Genomic DNA, 15,964 nt, shown 5'->3' on the forward strand with positions numbered 1-15,964 from the left:
TTTGCTTGGAACATGCAACTGTCTCCGCTTCACCGATGCCGTTCGTGATTTGTAATGATGTGAAATTCCTAATATACTGTAATCAAATATGTCTTGCACGAATAGAAAGGAACGTTTGTCTTGTCATTGCGCTGACTGAGTTTGGTTCCCTAAAATGTAGAGGATACAAAAATAACTATTTTTTAGGCATATGTTCAGGAGTAATTGCAGCTTTTTGTAAAGCGAGAGCAGAAGTTTTATTATTGCAGTGAAATAGTCCGCACCCTCAGCCGCAACGCCGAGGTGCAATAAATTGAATACAAGCATCGGCATCTTCGCAGCCTTCGCGAGCATCAGTGTCAAGTATCAGTCCTTGGGCCCATTGTCCGTACAGGTAGGAGGAACTGTGTCCCCTCTTGTTCTGATATGATCAAAGCGCGATGAAGGCTTGGAGATACTGAGGTGGCAAGATGAGGATACAAAACACTGATTATGTAAGTTGAACTTCTTGAATAAAGGCTGCTGCGAAGAAGTGGCGAAGGGAGCGCCATAAGCATGTGTTGCACGAAGCTCTCACAAGGGAGAAAAAGAATCCTTCTAAATGGGGTCAATGAAGTTGCTCTGGAAATTAAGGCCCCTGAGCTTAGCGTAAATTCTGTTGGGGCACGACATCGATTGCCTGCTAAGGAAGGTAAAACACCTGGAATGATTTTCGTTTCCGCCATCAGAAAGACCACGGCAAGTGGCTTCCACAAGTAAAGTACTGGAAAACTAAAAGAAGTGGTTCGGTTTTAACGTAGCTAAACCGAGTAGACGTGCGAAAGCATGGGTTTAGCCTTGTTGGCGCATGGTATTGCTTTGCTGGGTCGTCTGGCGACAACGTTAGGCTCAGGCTCCGCTCTGACAGACGCCGCAGATGGAGGCCGATGAAGATGATGGTGTGCAGTGCGCATCGCAACAGTGTGTTGAAGTTTAACACGTGGCTTGATCGGCTGCGCCGACAGCATTGTGCCCTCGTGCAGTGGTGAGCGAAGCCACCGCGGGTTCGATACTCAGTCGCGGCAATAAGCTGTTGCTACGCTAGGCTTTGAATAACTCACCTTCAAGGTCAAGCTTCACACGAACTTGATGAGCCGGTTAGACGTCGTGTAGTAGTGCTTTCGCAATAAAGCATTCTCTGCTTATCACAGATAACAGAACGCGGGAAAAAAGACAATTTTTGTTTAAAACGAAGGCATGGGCAAGGGACAACAGCTTTAAATTTGCCTGGCACCAGAACGCAATGCTCTGCTTCGCAAGGCAGAGCTGGTTTCCGCCCGGATTGTACGGTGGCTCAGCGATCTCGCTCAGCTAGAGAAATGCAGTTTGTGTTTCTCTAAACTAGGGTCACAGATAAAAGTATGACTGCCGGAGAAATTAAAGTGAAAACGACATCGTGGGCGCAGTCTTATTCGTGCAGTTTTACCTTTTACCCAAATTAACCAACTGGCCTACAACTACATTATACTATTTTGACAGGAACGCTACTTGGCTACGTATGAGCAATGTTTAAGACCTCTTGACTTCTGTTCACTAATCCAAGGAAGATTTGCATCACCGCTGACTATTTGGAATCTGAACATGAAGTCAGCTGTTGTACATTGTCATGCAGCTTTAGACCAATTTTAGTCCTACGTCAATTTTAACGTGATGATTGGAACGGACTATTGTGAGTCATGCAACATATCTTATTTTTAATGATCCAATGTTCATTAACAGTGAGTATTACCAAGGAGGTGGCGTTTGTTTGCACTTAGACGCTGAGACACTGAAGAAATGTGTGCGTGATTTCGCATTATCTAAAGAAAGGATAAACAGTTTTGGATGGAGAGAAGAAATTTTGCGTTCTGCTTCATGTACAAGAAAGGTGACGGCGAGCTTAAAGAGGGTTTTTGCTTTCGAATTCCTGTCTTCAGCGGAAAAGCACAAGCATGAAAAAAAGACGTCGAACGCCGGTGCTACTCGCAACTGTTGCAGACAGGCGGAACACACAGCATTTGGCAAACACTGACCTCAGCAGGTGCACCCGTACAAGGCGCCTGGAAATGTGCAAGCTGCTTTGATTGGGAAAAAATACGAGAGTAATAAAGCACTTAAAGATAATTGAATTTTTAAAACTTAAAAATGCTTTCATGTACTCGCGAGCTATTTGTAATGTGCTTCTGCCTAGAATCGTCTCGTCGCCGAAACGTTGTCCGTGCTTAATGCAAGCGTTGCAGTGCTGTGCAGGTTGTGCGTACGCTGCCCTAGGCAAACAAAGAGTTTTAAGGCGGCACGCACTCTGTCCCACCGGACGAACCAGTACGACCTTGTCTACCAAAGGTAAAAACAGCGCTACATTTGACCACGCAGAAAGACGGGAAGGACGGGTAGCGCTGTCTTTACCTTTGTTAGACAATGTTCCACTAACTAGCCCAGCAAGAGGTAAAGTAAGACCTCTCGCGGTAATAAAATAGTCGCCCACTGCGAGCGCTCACACTTGGTGCATAGAGGTAAACGAAAAAGCTTAAAACTGTTTTCATGAAAACGAGTGAGCGGCGCAGAAGAAAATCAGAAGGGAGGCGTTGGGAGCAAAGAGCAAAGCAGAGTTCGCCCTCGTAAAAACACTAATTAAGCATATTGAATCAGAATTCAAGAGCAAGAAATAAAATTGGCCACGGCATCCAACGAGGAGAACTCATGACCCTTTTGGGGCAATGGAGTGAACTTCGAAAGAGTGCAAAAGTAGCAGGGGGCGCTGGAGAGTCGAGTTAGGCACGAAGTTGAAAGACGAAAGTTCGCAAGGGTGGCGTAGGACACGGGCTGATGGTGCCGTGGCGGTGGTGGTGACGACGATTGTGGCGACGAAGAGGAGTGGGAGAGCACAGCGAAGTGATCACGAACAGACCTCGGCCAGTTTGAAGTTGGCGCTCATAGAGCAACCTGTTAAGATCTCGTTTCTTATATAGCATGTAGGAAAGGGCGAGTTTCAAGAAACTGCTTTTTTTTAGATTTACAGAAATGAAATTTCCCTGCACAGCCTTGCACAAGGCTGCTTTTGTTCCATTGCCTCATAAACACATAGGCTTCGTTAACTAAACCCCTTGGTTCTATTTAGGTTGAATACTAGCTTTGTCTGAAAAAATTAATAGGCCACACGTCAACTTCAGGTCTGTGGCACATGGGCTGTTGCGTTGACGCGATCGCACATCACGGGAAGACCACACGGGGGACCCCTGAGGAAGCTTATTCTGTCTCTCATCTTGATATCATGTGGAACACCTGCACCAAGCGCAACATGCCAGACCAGGCACGCCGGGTTAGAACAATTGCCGCAGGGATTCAAGGCAGAACTATTGTAAAAGAAGTTCGTACTACGAAAGAGGCTAGACTGCTCAAATAACATTTAGCTCTTGGTTTGCTGGCAGATATTTGCTTTTTAGGAATGCATGTGGAGTGTGAGAGAGACGAAAAGAAATAGTGGGAGGGGACAAGCGCTGCTCTCAGGTAATTTGCGGATGGCTTACATGAAAACTAACGTGGTGCTCTCACACGCAAAGAACAGCAGAAAATTGTCGCAATGACGATAATGACTGATAAAGAAAAATAACGTGTCATGTATCTGTCTGAAAAGTTGCACTTGTTGGTTTACAGGCGCAACTATGAGATGCAAGGCGCAGTCATAACCATCACCTCGGATGTGAAACACTACTCTCAACGGCTACGCTCCTACGTCTTTGCTCGCCCCGAGTAGACGCGTGTTTGCAAACAAAGGTGAGAATGTGCAGGTATTGAAATACTCCATCTTCTTCAGGCAAGCAACGGAGACGAGGTGTTGACACGCCGAGCACAAACTCTGCAACATTTACTTTCTAGCTGCTGGAGAAGGAAATAATTACCTTCGAAGGTCAGCACTGCGGAACTCGGTTCGATCGCTGTTTTGAACATGTGTTGGAACAGTGGAACATCACAACGAGAAATTAAAATGCTTTAACCAGATGCTTTAGAAATTACAGCAGTTTCGACTATTTCAGAAATATTTTCTGCAAACAGGTGAGACCGCAGACACTAAAAACGCAAGGTTTTTTTAGTACTTGGAATGGGCAGTCTTAGACGCAATGTTTGTTGCCTAGGCGCCACACTTCTCAAATATTCGTGGATTCGGTTCCATTCTCCCTCTGTCACGCGCAGCGCTCGGAGGCAAATTATAGGTGGTAATACGTCCGATTTTGTCTGAAAAAAAATCCAGAGCCGGGCCACTAGTGGATCTGAACCGTGTCCGGAACCAGCTTGGAGCGGTTCTTCTAGTTCTAATGCGGGTTCAGTTCAAAGATGGCGAAGAGATACGTTCTCTTCGATGTCGATTTTACGGAAAATCCTGGTTCGGCTCTGATTTTTCGCTAAGTGCTTACATGATCGGCCGTGGTCCTGATTACAGTCGAGATCCGTGGATACCGCAATAAGGCGCTGCAAGTTTTAGCAAGTTAGAATTTTGAGAAGGGAAAAGGTGTTTTTTTTTTCATAGCGCAGTTTAGGCTGATTAATTGTCGCACTCTTAGTGAAAACCTCAACCTTAGGAAAGCAATGAAGGAAGGCGAGAATAAACGAAGGAAGAGAAAAAGGGATGGCGTAGTGGAAGGCTGATGAAGAATTTCGGCCACTTGGATTGCCCCAATGCGCACTGACAACGCACACTACATGGGCGGGTGTAAATTTTCGCCGGCATTAAAAGCGGCCGCCGTGGAAGGGATTCGATGAATCCACCTCGTACACGCCATCCGAAGGCGGTGACTCCACAGCCCCTGCGGGAATGACATACGAGCAGGTGGACACAAATCCTAAATTGAATTGCCTCTTTCTGCGGCAATATGTAATGCGTGAAATATCAGCCAGAAATAGTCTTTCAGGTCGTAAAAAAATATATAATTTAGGTCAGAACAGCTGCTATCAGAAAACGAACTCTGGAAATGCTGTAACAGCAGTCTTATTGACTGGCGTCCAACACGGGAAGAGCCGTTTTACGCTTTTTAATTTTAGGATTATTTATAAACGGCCAACAGTGGCGGGTACTAGACGCGCGAGAAATTGTCATTATTTTTCTGTCGTGGTGGCATTTTGAATTAAAGGGTTGAAAGTGAAGAGCAGAAATGTTCGAAACATTTCTTGTTGTACGATAGCCTTGTTACCGCAAACTCTTCATTGGCTGAAATAGTTTCGGGAGGATGTCGAAAGTGCAAAATTGATGAGCTCTTCCAATATGAAATAAATTATCCAGGAAATAACTAATTAAGCATATTTTTTGGTGCAGGAATGTTAAAGTGGTAAATATAGTATGGAAAGTTCGAATACTGACTGACAGGCCTTTGAAGCTATTTGCAGTCATGGCAGAGCATATGAGTATGTATGTACAAGGCAGTCCAATAATGCTTGGATTACGCAAAAATATCGCGGCGTATTCCTGAATTTAACAATAAAGCACAAACCTTTCTTATTCACACATCCTTCTTGAGAGTTGGAACCGCTCGGTCGTCTGGCCTGAAGAAACGCTGTAATTACTTCTCTCGTAAAGAGCATCATGAGTGCACATTTATGAAAATTCGAGATTATGCTTTTCTGGGTATTTAAGGCATAAAGCTGGCCTAGTTGGTGTTTAGATTGAGAGGACATAGAGTAGCGCTGTGTTGTCTAGTTCTATCCTGTCGTCCCCGTGTTTTTTTTTTTTTTGGGCTGCTCTATGTCCTCTTAACTTTTCTGGATGCCAGGTGACTGCAGCATAGAGGACAGTGAGGAAGCTGATGGACTTGCTTTGTCATGTGCACACCGAAACTCCATTTATATCGACAAAGTACGACACTAGGACCTCAGACCGCATATTAGGTGCACTTTAATAAGGTGGATTGCTGATCACGTTGGCACATTGGTCTACATTGGTTATAATAAACTGCAGCAGAGAAGAAACAACGACAAGAAAGGAACACATAGACAAGGACGATGCTTCACTGACAACCGAATTTATTTGAAACGACCGCTTCCTTATAGCCTAGACTCCCGCAGATTTCAATTTATTCTCTTATCTTTATCTGCCTGCGTTGTCGCGCAGGACATTCACTTCTTTCTTCGATAGAGCTACATAAGGCGTGCCAACACATTGCTCACCAGAATCCCGGATGGCCCAGGCGTTTTTCCGATTTCCGATCTTCATATGATTATGAGTTATGAGTCGTCCCATGCATATACGGGACAACGGAAAAATTCTTTATTTGCGTACTTTCTTCTGGCAAGCTTTCCTTTCCTTTACCACGCTTGTGCAGCAGGAGGCTTCCTACTCTGCTGCATAGCATAATTTTAGAGAACCCAGCTTCCAGAAGCCTACTGATTTGCTGCTGAAAGCTTTGCCTCATCTGTTGTAGACGCAACTTGACATGAGCGGACTGTAACACCGCCCACGCTATTCCTCTCTTTAGCGTCTTGGAGTGGTTAGGCTTGAATGGTAGAAAGTGCTTGTTTGCTCGTGGCTGGTAACTCCAACACTCGGCGAGATTTCAAGGCACACGTACGTCTAGGAAGCCCTAAGCGCGGTCCTCTGGAAGCTCCCAGATGAAACTGAACTCAGGACGGCTTTTTTGGAAGATTGCCAGTGCGATTTCTAAGTTCTTCATTTTCCTTCTCTGGACTGCATACAACCAAGAAGTCGTCGACGTACAGGGCGATATTTACAATGCGACTCTCATTTGTTGCTCCCTGATTTCTTCTGTCCCAGGCTGCAAGGTATAAATCAATCTGGACAAATGGGACTGCAGAGCCGATGCATACTCCACTGTTTCAAACATACAGGGTGTCTTCACTAGAAGCAACCGTTGACTTGAGGTAGGCTCCCAACAACATTACGAAGGTATCTACAAGCCCGCCGGCGGCGCTTTGACTATGCTATGCTAAGCTATGCAGCATAGCAGAAAGATTGTCCGAAGAAACTACAAAAAGAATTTTTCTTTTGTACCATATGTCCATAGGCTGACTCATCATCTTTTGAAGATCGGAAATAGGCTCGGCATTCAGATCATTTCCGCAACTCCAAACAAGACGAAATGTATGTGCGCGCGTGTTAACGGCAGGGGAGCAAATAAAAATGCCAAATCTCACACCAAAAGAAGTACTCCGAATGCATTCAAGGCATTATTTATCAGATTCTCCTGTTCTGTGGAAAGTAGTGAATTGGTGTGACAGGAAGGTGTGTCAACCGTAGAGCAAGACGGCACGCTACGTCAATAAGAGAGAAGTTAGGCACCAACCTTGCGATGCACTGCAGGAAATGCGAAGAATGCAAAGAACAAGCCCAGCCGAACTTCATAACGTGCAGGTACTGAAAAAAGAACAGAGATTCTAGAGATCTTAGAAGCCTGGACCATCCGTGATTCTGGTGAGTCAGCGCGCCATCTGTAGCCCTATGAAAGAAGGAAGAACTTCCGACGTGACAAAGCAGGTAGATAAAGATAAGAGAATGACCTGAAAAAAGCTGCCGGAATGTAAACGGGCGTCATTGCAGCATCGTCCTTGTCTGTGTATTTCTTCGTTTTCGTTGTTATTTCTCTGCTGCACTTTATTATTAATTAGATGAAAAATCCGCTGGAGTGGCAAAAAGAAGGGAACGCGGCAACTGAGAAGAAACACTACACAATAAAACCAAGATCAGGGAGGTTTGTTGCTAAAAAATAAAGAAGCCTTCACTTTGGCCTTTGTTGGCTTTTCTCTGTGATGTGAACACTGAAATGAGCAGGCGCTTTCTCATCTCGGCTTTATCAAAATGCAGCTTACCACGATGGGTGAACTAACGACCAACGTGATTTTTGCATACCTGAAACACAGCGACTGCTCGTCTTGGCTTTGTCCTTATATATGGTTTCAGGTAAATGTATGCAGTGTTTCACCTAAGGCTTTCCGCAATTTTTTAAAATAGGGTTTTTGAGTTAGACGAGCTGTTTTCTCGGCATAGCATTGTCAGCGATCTAGAACATCAGAAGATGTGCTATCAGGCTGGTTAACTGACGCTGAATAGTTAACTTGTAACTATTACTGTAATGGCGCTTAATTATTGAGAAGCGTGTAGCCCACCGTCATTAACATCCAAATTAGTTTTTAGAATTTCGAAAACGGGGTTACCCTCGGCGCTGTGGCCTAACAAATTTTGGCAACACCGCTACAGAATACACGACTTTTAGAGAAGCTTACAGACAAAGCAGTGTCTCCTTGCACGTAACTCGTCGAAATAGCCAAAACTTGTTGGGCCACAGCTTGGAGGGTAAATGCATTTTAGAAACTCTAAAAACTGATATGGGTATTACTTACCGTGGGCTACACGCCCCTAAATAATTAAGGAGGCTAACGGTAACAGTTAAAAAGTTAACTATTTAATATAGTTAAGCAGCCTGCTGGTTTGCAACTTGCCCACCGGTTCATGTTGTACTGCTGGTTATAACGTCTAAGGTGTATACTGATGTACTGCTCCAATGCTATTCACCGGTTGCTTACAGGAGGTATTCAGAGGCCTGGATTGGGAACAGTTGGGGATAAGAGTTAAATGCAGAATGCGTAAGTATTCTGCGATTCGCTGATGACATCGCCTTGCCAAGTCACAAAGGAGACGAATTGCAAGCATGATCATTGAGTTAGATTGGAAGAGCAGAATGGTGGTTCTGGAAATTGACACGCAGAAAACCGAAGTAATGCTCGATCGATGTGGCGCGAAAAATTCAAAATCTAAATTTCACAGCAATTAAGGCACCCTTTGCTAGTAAACAAACATGACCGTAGCCAGAGAGAGTCATGCCGTCTGCTTTTAAGAAAAAACAAAAATTCGATCAAGCCCCCTTTGGTCAGTTTTGCTGCTCCAGTGACTGCAGGCTGCAAGAAAGGCCCATTGCACCAACATTCACAGATTTGTCTAGTTAGATGCCAGAAGATGTCGCTACCAGAGGCGCCATTGGAAGCAATATCTTTTCGAGACACTGCAAAGCACATGTCCCAGTTGCCGTTCGTCACAAAATGACTGCTGAAAGCTAATGCTTTCAGCTAATGTGGTGACTTCCTTTCTCACGGCAGGAGACGATGGCGAAGGAGGAAATCGCAATCACCGGCTTCTCGGCCCGGTTCCCACAAGCGGATAACCTGTCCGAGTTCAAAGAGAAACTCTACGCGGGAGTCGACTTTGTCACCGACGACGAGGCCCGCTGGCCTCGAGGTACGCACTTTGCGCACAAAACAACCACTAACATAATTAAGACCTCTTCGTTTAATTCTAAAAAGATTGCTTAAAAAGACGAATAGCAGCGCGCCACAAAGCATAAAGCTTTCTGTGACTTGTGCCGCGGCGTATGAGTATCAGTTAATTTTTTCATTGTACATGGCGGTGAAAGAGCATTGAAAGGGCATCGCTACACTCATTATTACACGCGCGAAGAAATGTCGCTCATAAAATAAATGGTTTCCTGAAAACAAAATTGCTGAACTAATTTGGTGCCCTCCTCTGGTCCGGCTCTTCAAGTTTACAGCACGAGGTCGTGAGGTATTCACTGGCCGGAAGGTTCAGCCGCCGCGTCATCAACAACCATTAGCGGATTGTCGATGCAATTTTTCCCATAGTACCACAATTACTGCAGTTAGCATGAAACACTTCGACCACGCAATCTCAGCCATTCAGGCGAACATCGCTCCAAAGCCGTTGCGAAACGAAGGCGAAACCGAAGCAGCAAGCCTCATCAAGGTTGGTTCTTTGCAGGGTGCTGCCCCCTTCAACTTTGACAGTATTAATAACTCTTCCCCGAAACACAAAATTTAAAAAGTTAGCAAATTATTTACAAAATGCGATCCACAGAACGATCTCCAATATAGCGATTGGCTCTCCGAATCGTGCGTCCCACCCCACAACTTCGATAATGCATGTGAAACTCTCTCTCAAGGAAAAAAAAAAAACCAAGCTAGACTAACTCCGGAGTTCCTTTCTGCACGGCTCAATCAGGCGCCTTCCCAGAACACATTCAGTTATGACCTCTTGCAGATCCCACGCTTAGGACATTACAGTAGGCCAGAAAGGTCACTGTCTTGCAATATATCTTTGGGGGCGGGGGGTGGGGGGGTGGGGTCTCTTTGTTGTGTCCCGCTGCTGCCGGCAGTTTCGTGAAGGGACGGTAACCAGTCGACAGAAGCTCTTCGGTTTGCATGCACAAAGGCAATAGCCCTGGCCTTTTGACGTATCGTTGAGAGCCGGCCACACGGGTGGCACCTGTATCCCCAACGGCTGCCGGTGTTGTCCGCCAATTCGGCGCCCACATACAGCTGCCTGTCAGCCACCCTTCCTACCCAGGCCATTGATGCCACAAAGCTCTGTACCAAAGCGCTTCATGCTGACTCATCTACCTTTACAAAGACCCTTCAAACGAAGAAAGCATCCAGGAAGACAAATGCGCTGCCTAGCTGGAACAACAAAAGGAGGTGAACCAGCTCAGCTTAAGGGCGCTAAGAAATTCGGCTTTCTCCTGAATGTTATGTTGCGAAATGTTCACCGTGAATCCGAGCATTCGAGGAACTTATAAGCTCTTAAGTTTTATGGATTCTGATACGCATGCAGAGCATTTTCTGTTTCGCTGCGTTTGAGTATATATTCTGGTTGCACATGGCGCTAATGTGCGAAATGTCATAAGTTTCCCGTGAGTAAGCCATAATGACAATCATGGTGAGACACTTTCGCTCACGAATATTTATCTTCTGCAAGCTTGATTCGATGGGTGCTGTGTAAATCTTCAGTTATGATGGCCGCAGTTGAAAGGAAGATTTTGTTTCGTGTGTATCCCATTTTTTTTACTAGTGTGAATGGTTACTGCGCCAGAGTTTAGATTCACAAGATGCTCTCAGCCTTTGTTCTCGCCTCTATAAATTAGCCTTGTCTGGATTTTTAAAGTACAGCTGGTAGTCTGAGCTCCATGTTGTGGATGTTCGGTTATTCAAACGCGTTTTTTATTTAGGCAGTTTTAAAATAAGTCAACATAGAACCAATCAGCCTGAATAGTGTTATCTCAAGTTCTTTATATTTGTGAGCCCCAACTCTGGACTACCTGCTGACGACTAGTGTTAGCTAGCTTCTCTGACGCTCCAAGCGTCAACTTTTAACTCTGTAAGGCTGAAGGAGAGAAGCGAAGAGTGAAACATCCCACACTGGAGGCTCCTTTTGAGATATCGATATTTGAAGACTTGAGTACCCGCATCTTTCGCTCGCAGGTCACCTGGGTCTTCCTGAGCGCATGGGCAAGATCCGCGACCTGTCTGTCTTCGACGCTCAGTTCTTCGGCGTGCACCCGAAGCAGGCCCACCAGATGGACCCCCAGGTGCGCCTCCTCTTGGAGACCGCGTACGAGGCCATCGTCGACTCGGGCTATGACCCCGCGACGCTGCGTGGTCGCAAGGTCGGCGTCTTCGTGGGATGCAGTGACGCGGACTCTCACGAGGCGCTCTGCTTGGACACAGACAAGGTCGACGGCTATGGCTTACTTGGCAGTTCCCGGGCCCTTTTCTCAAACCGAATATCTTACGCATTTGACTTTTGTGGTAAGGAAATGGTATCTTGACTTTGCTGGCGGTATTTTTCACCCTTGCAAATCTTCTTCACTAGCATTTGAAACGAACTCCGGTTCACATACGTCACCGCCATTTGTGGTCGAGGACAACGATTAGGCCAGCGCCTCGAATCTTTGGGCGGGTGGGATTGGAAGACGATTTATTTTGCTCTGGATCCCCAATACCCAACTCATCTTTTCTGTAAATTTGTTCTGACTCTGCGTTCAACTTCCCAAGTATAGCGACCCTTTCCCGGGTTTAACCGAGCCCCGAAGTCGCATTCAGGGAGAGTTGGTGAAGAGTTTCATAAAGTTGTCGTGGGCTCAGTTCACTCTGCACCCCGCGTTAATGATGGCTTCGCCTTGCTCTGCTTTGTGGCCGATATAAACGCCGTGTTAGCCGCATGCAAGCGTCTATTTGAACATGGTCGCGATAAGATTTCTTATTCCATGCTCTTTCAGCATAGTGTTGAAACTTGAATGTTTTTATAGCGCATTAAAACGCCAGATGAATTTTAGATTTTCATTTATTTATTTATTTTGTACCATTCTTTCAGACACAAACGGTCACCCATACAGTGCTAAGACATGTACAAAGGATTACAACATTATACAAGTGCTAACGCAAAAACAAAAAAAAAGATGTTCCACGCAGCTAAAAGACAAAAAAGTTTCTCATTTTTTTGAAAGCCAGAAGAGCCCCCTGTTAATGTTATTTTTGGTGCTTTGGTAAAATAATAGAGCGCAGGGCACTGGTGACACTATAATGCTCTATTTAGAAGAATTTAGAAGAATTATAAGAATTTAGAAGAATGGTCTCTTTAGAAGACTTCCTTCTTGGTATATGGCGGCATCATCATCATTAGGATTACGTCCACTGCAGAACATATGGTTCTTACACTGACAGCTAAGAAGCTAGAAGTTAGAAGTCCTTTCTTTTTAATCACCCAACCTAACAAATGATCTCTAATCACCCTGTTTGTTCTATGCGCTCTGTGGCTAACGTGTCACCGAAAATGTTTTAACATCACAGCCTATTCCCCTCAGTCCACTACAGCGGCCACGCGGTCTTGAATTGTACTTTTATAATCCCCGTACCACGTGGGCAGGTTCCATTGGCAATCAGATTGCGGGCCTTAGCAATTCTTATTCGCAACTAACTGGAATTAAACGTGCCGCTGCTGCACGCCCATCGCTATTGAGAGGTCTTGCACCAAGCACGTGCGCAGCCCCTGTCATCACCAATGGTTTCGCACGTACGCAAATTCAGCCTAAAAATTTCACCTGATGAGCTAAAACGACGGGATAATTGAGTTTTCATCATTTCGATTCATTATGGGTTATACTCTATCATCATCATCATCATCATCATCATCATTTATTGAACCCTTAAAGATCCCGTCTGGGACATTACATAAGGGGGGGGGGAAGACAGTGATGTGAAACGGTCACACAAAGGCATGTAAGCATAAAAAAGCATAACAAGAATAACAAGAATAACAAGTTTGACGTGAAATCAGCGTCAGGTGATTCAAATAGAACAGAATATACATGGCAAAGCAGAAGTATATAAATTACACATTAAAAAGTACGGAAATTAAATAAGTGGGAAAACACTTGTGGGGGGGGGGGGGGGGGTGTCACAATAACACAAGCAGTTCAAATTGCACGCAGAGCATCGCGAGGGAAGTAGCTATAGTTGGATCAAGTGGTCTGTTATTAGCTGCCTAAATCTGGTGGGATTAGTTTCGATGACAACGGTATCAGGAAGATAGTTCCATTCCTCTATGGCGATGGGAAGGAAAGATTTGTTGAAAGCGTTGGATGAACCATGCAACCGCTGAATGCTGAGGGAGTTGAATAATCGGCGAGATGAGCGTAAGGGAGTGGATAACAAAGTCTGGCGTAGTGCGGGGAAGTTAAAGTATAGTTTGTGGAAAAGGCAAAGAATTGATACTTTTCTGCGGAATGCTAATGGTTCAAGGCCGAGAGACGATTTTAGGTTGGTAACGCTGTGTCGAGACGAATACTGCGACGTTATGAAGCGCGCTGCCCGATTCTGGATAGCTTCGAGCAGTTGTATTAAGTAGACCTGGTGAGGGTTCCATATTGCTGAGGCATATTCCATTTTAGCGCGAATGAATGTTTCGTATGCTTGTTGTCTGATTGGTGCAGGGGACATTGATAGTGATCTTCGGATAAAGCCAAGAGCTCTGGAAGTGCTTGCGCAAAGTTTGATAATGTGATCTGACCATGTTAATTTGTTCGTTATTTCGACGCCAAGGTACCTGTAAGAATTCGTTACTGACAGCGCCACAGAGTTCAGGGAGTACTGGAAATTAGTAATGGAACGTTTGCGTGATATGTGCATGCATTTACATTTCGAAATATTAAGCTGCATGAGCCAGTCGGAGCACCATTTCTGTATTTTATTTAGGTCGTCCTGTAATAATTCCTGGTCAGTGTTATCAGATATGCGGCGATAAATGACGCAATCATCCGCAAAAAGACGGACAGATGACGAGATTCCAGATGGCAGGTCGTTGATGAAGATTAGGAAGAGCAGCGGAGCAAGGACGGAACCCTGGGGTACACCGGAGATAACTACGGTAGTTGCAGATACGTGATTAGCGATGACGGTGAACTGCGAGCGATTAGTCAAGAAGCAGCGAATCCAGGAAAAGACTAGAGGGTCGAGTGACAGGCATGCGAGTTTACAGATGAGACGTTGGTGAGGAACGCGATCAAATGCTTTAGAGAAATCTAGGTAAATGGCGTCTGTTTGAAATAAAGAATCTAGACTTAGATGAAGATCAGTTGTGAATTCGAAGAGTTGTGTTTCACATGAGAAGCCTGCCCTGAAACCATGCTGTTTGGGAAAGAAAAAAGAGTTTTTATCGAGGTGATCTGCAATATTGGAGTACAGTATATGCTCAAAGAGTTTACACGAGATGCATGTTAATGCAATAGGACGATAATTCGAGGGGTCAGAGCGGTCACCGGTCTTAAAAACGGGCACAACTTTGCTTGTTTTCCAATCGTCCGGAATTTGGCCGGTCTTTAGGGATTGGTCGAAAATGAGCTGTAGGATTTGGCTAGACAATTCTTTGGTTCCTTTGAGGATTTTGGCAGGTATGTTGTCGGGTCCTGGGGAAGTAGACGGCTTGAGATTTTCGATGATATTTTCAGACATGGCGCTATAGCACTCTTGAAATTTTTGGCAAACAGGTTTGGCTATTTCCGCACGACTAAAAAAATGAAATTAATATATTTGCAATTTTTCTTACCCGGACCACTTGTCTTTCCGAAAATGAAGTATATTTCCTGGGGAGTAATATTTAATTGATTTTCCTGATGTAATTTTGTTCCTCTATCTGTAGCAATATTCCATTTACGTACCAGAGCACATGCAGCTTCAGCTGGAACGAGCTGGAGGGTCCCTACGTTTTCAAGAGACATTGGGGATGATGCCCTTGCACAGATATTCATGTGAGCTCACTCGCATACGAGCGCACACAATGACTCCTTGCGACGCCCTCAGGGCCCAGCGTCTCCGTGGACACTGCCTGCTCGTCCACGATGACGGCCCTCAACCAGGCCGTGCAGGCACTGCGTTGTGGGCAGTGCGAGGCGGCCGTCGTCGGGGCTGGCGCGGTCAGCTTGAAGCCGACCACGGCGCTGGGCTACCAGAGGCTGGGCATGCTGTCCCCAGATGGAAGGTGCAAAGCCTTCGACTATCGAGGTGAGTGTACCGCCAATACGAGTTGGCCAAACGTTTCCAGGCCACAAGGCGCGCTTTACAGCACTGCAGTCAGGGCACCCATGAAGCTTCCACGGCCCTCAGGTGTAAGGACAGCACTCCACATCGTCCTTGAAAGACTTGCAGCCTTTGGGATGTGGTGAAGGCCTACTACACAGCTGGCAAAAAGGCAATGTGCCCTGGGAATGTTCTACTTTGCGTGTGTGCCTTCTTCAAAGTTAGCGGATACTGCGGGCTATGACGCTGTACTGCCACGCTTTGCTCTGAATACGCCTTCAAATCAATGTACCCTGACGCAACTCAACTGCATCATTGGTGCGACTTTCTCTCTTTGCCGAAATGTCGCTGCAGTGGCGAAAATTGTGCCACGTACTTTCGGTGGCAGAAAGAGCACCGCAGCGACCAAGCCCCGTGGTATTATGTGTACATTGTTGGCCCTTTTCCCTTATCTGGAAAATGATTCTAAACCTCAACTGGGAAATAACGATTTTGCTTGCACTCCAGCTAAAAGAGTTTCTGGTATAATATGCAAATGAATGAAGTTAGCCTTCATTCTGTGGCGAATGAGATTTTCTGCGCAAGTGCAAACTTCTCGAGTGATGCA

General features: G+C 45.4%; 2 protein-coding genes across 4 annotated transcripts in view; one reads left to right on the top strand and one right to left on the bottom strand.

The window, feature by feature from the left end:
• Positions 1-15,964, bottom strand: part of LOC144100790 (uncharacterized) — a 272,474-nt gene that overhangs the window by 138,537 nt on the left and 117,973 nt on the right. The window lies entirely within an intron of this gene.
• Positions 1-15,964, top strand: part of LOC144100789 (fatty acid synthase-like) — a 61,122-nt gene that overhangs the window by 190 nt on the left and 44,968 nt on the right. Inside the window, exons 2-5 of the mRNA XM_077633643.1 lie at positions 3,652-3,771; positions 9,094-9,232; positions 11,266-11,592; positions 15,142-15,342. Coding sequence (XP_077489769.1) covers positions 9,100-9,232; positions 11,266-11,592; positions 15,142-15,342 — 661 coding nt within the window. The 5' untranslated portion in view covers positions 3,652-3,771; positions 9,094-9,099. The remainder of the gene's footprint in view (positions 1-3,651; positions 3,772-9,093; positions 9,233-11,265; positions 11,593-15,141; positions 15,343-15,964) is intronic.

Source organism: Amblyomma americanum, chromosome 8, assembly GCF_052857255.1.
Source record: "Amblyomma americanum isolate KBUSLIRL-KWMA chromosome 8, ASM5285725v1, whole genome shotgun sequence".
In the NCBI taxonomy this organism is placed as follows: domain Eukaryota; kingdom Metazoa; phylum Arthropoda; class Arachnida; order Ixodida; family Ixodidae; genus Amblyomma; species Amblyomma americanum.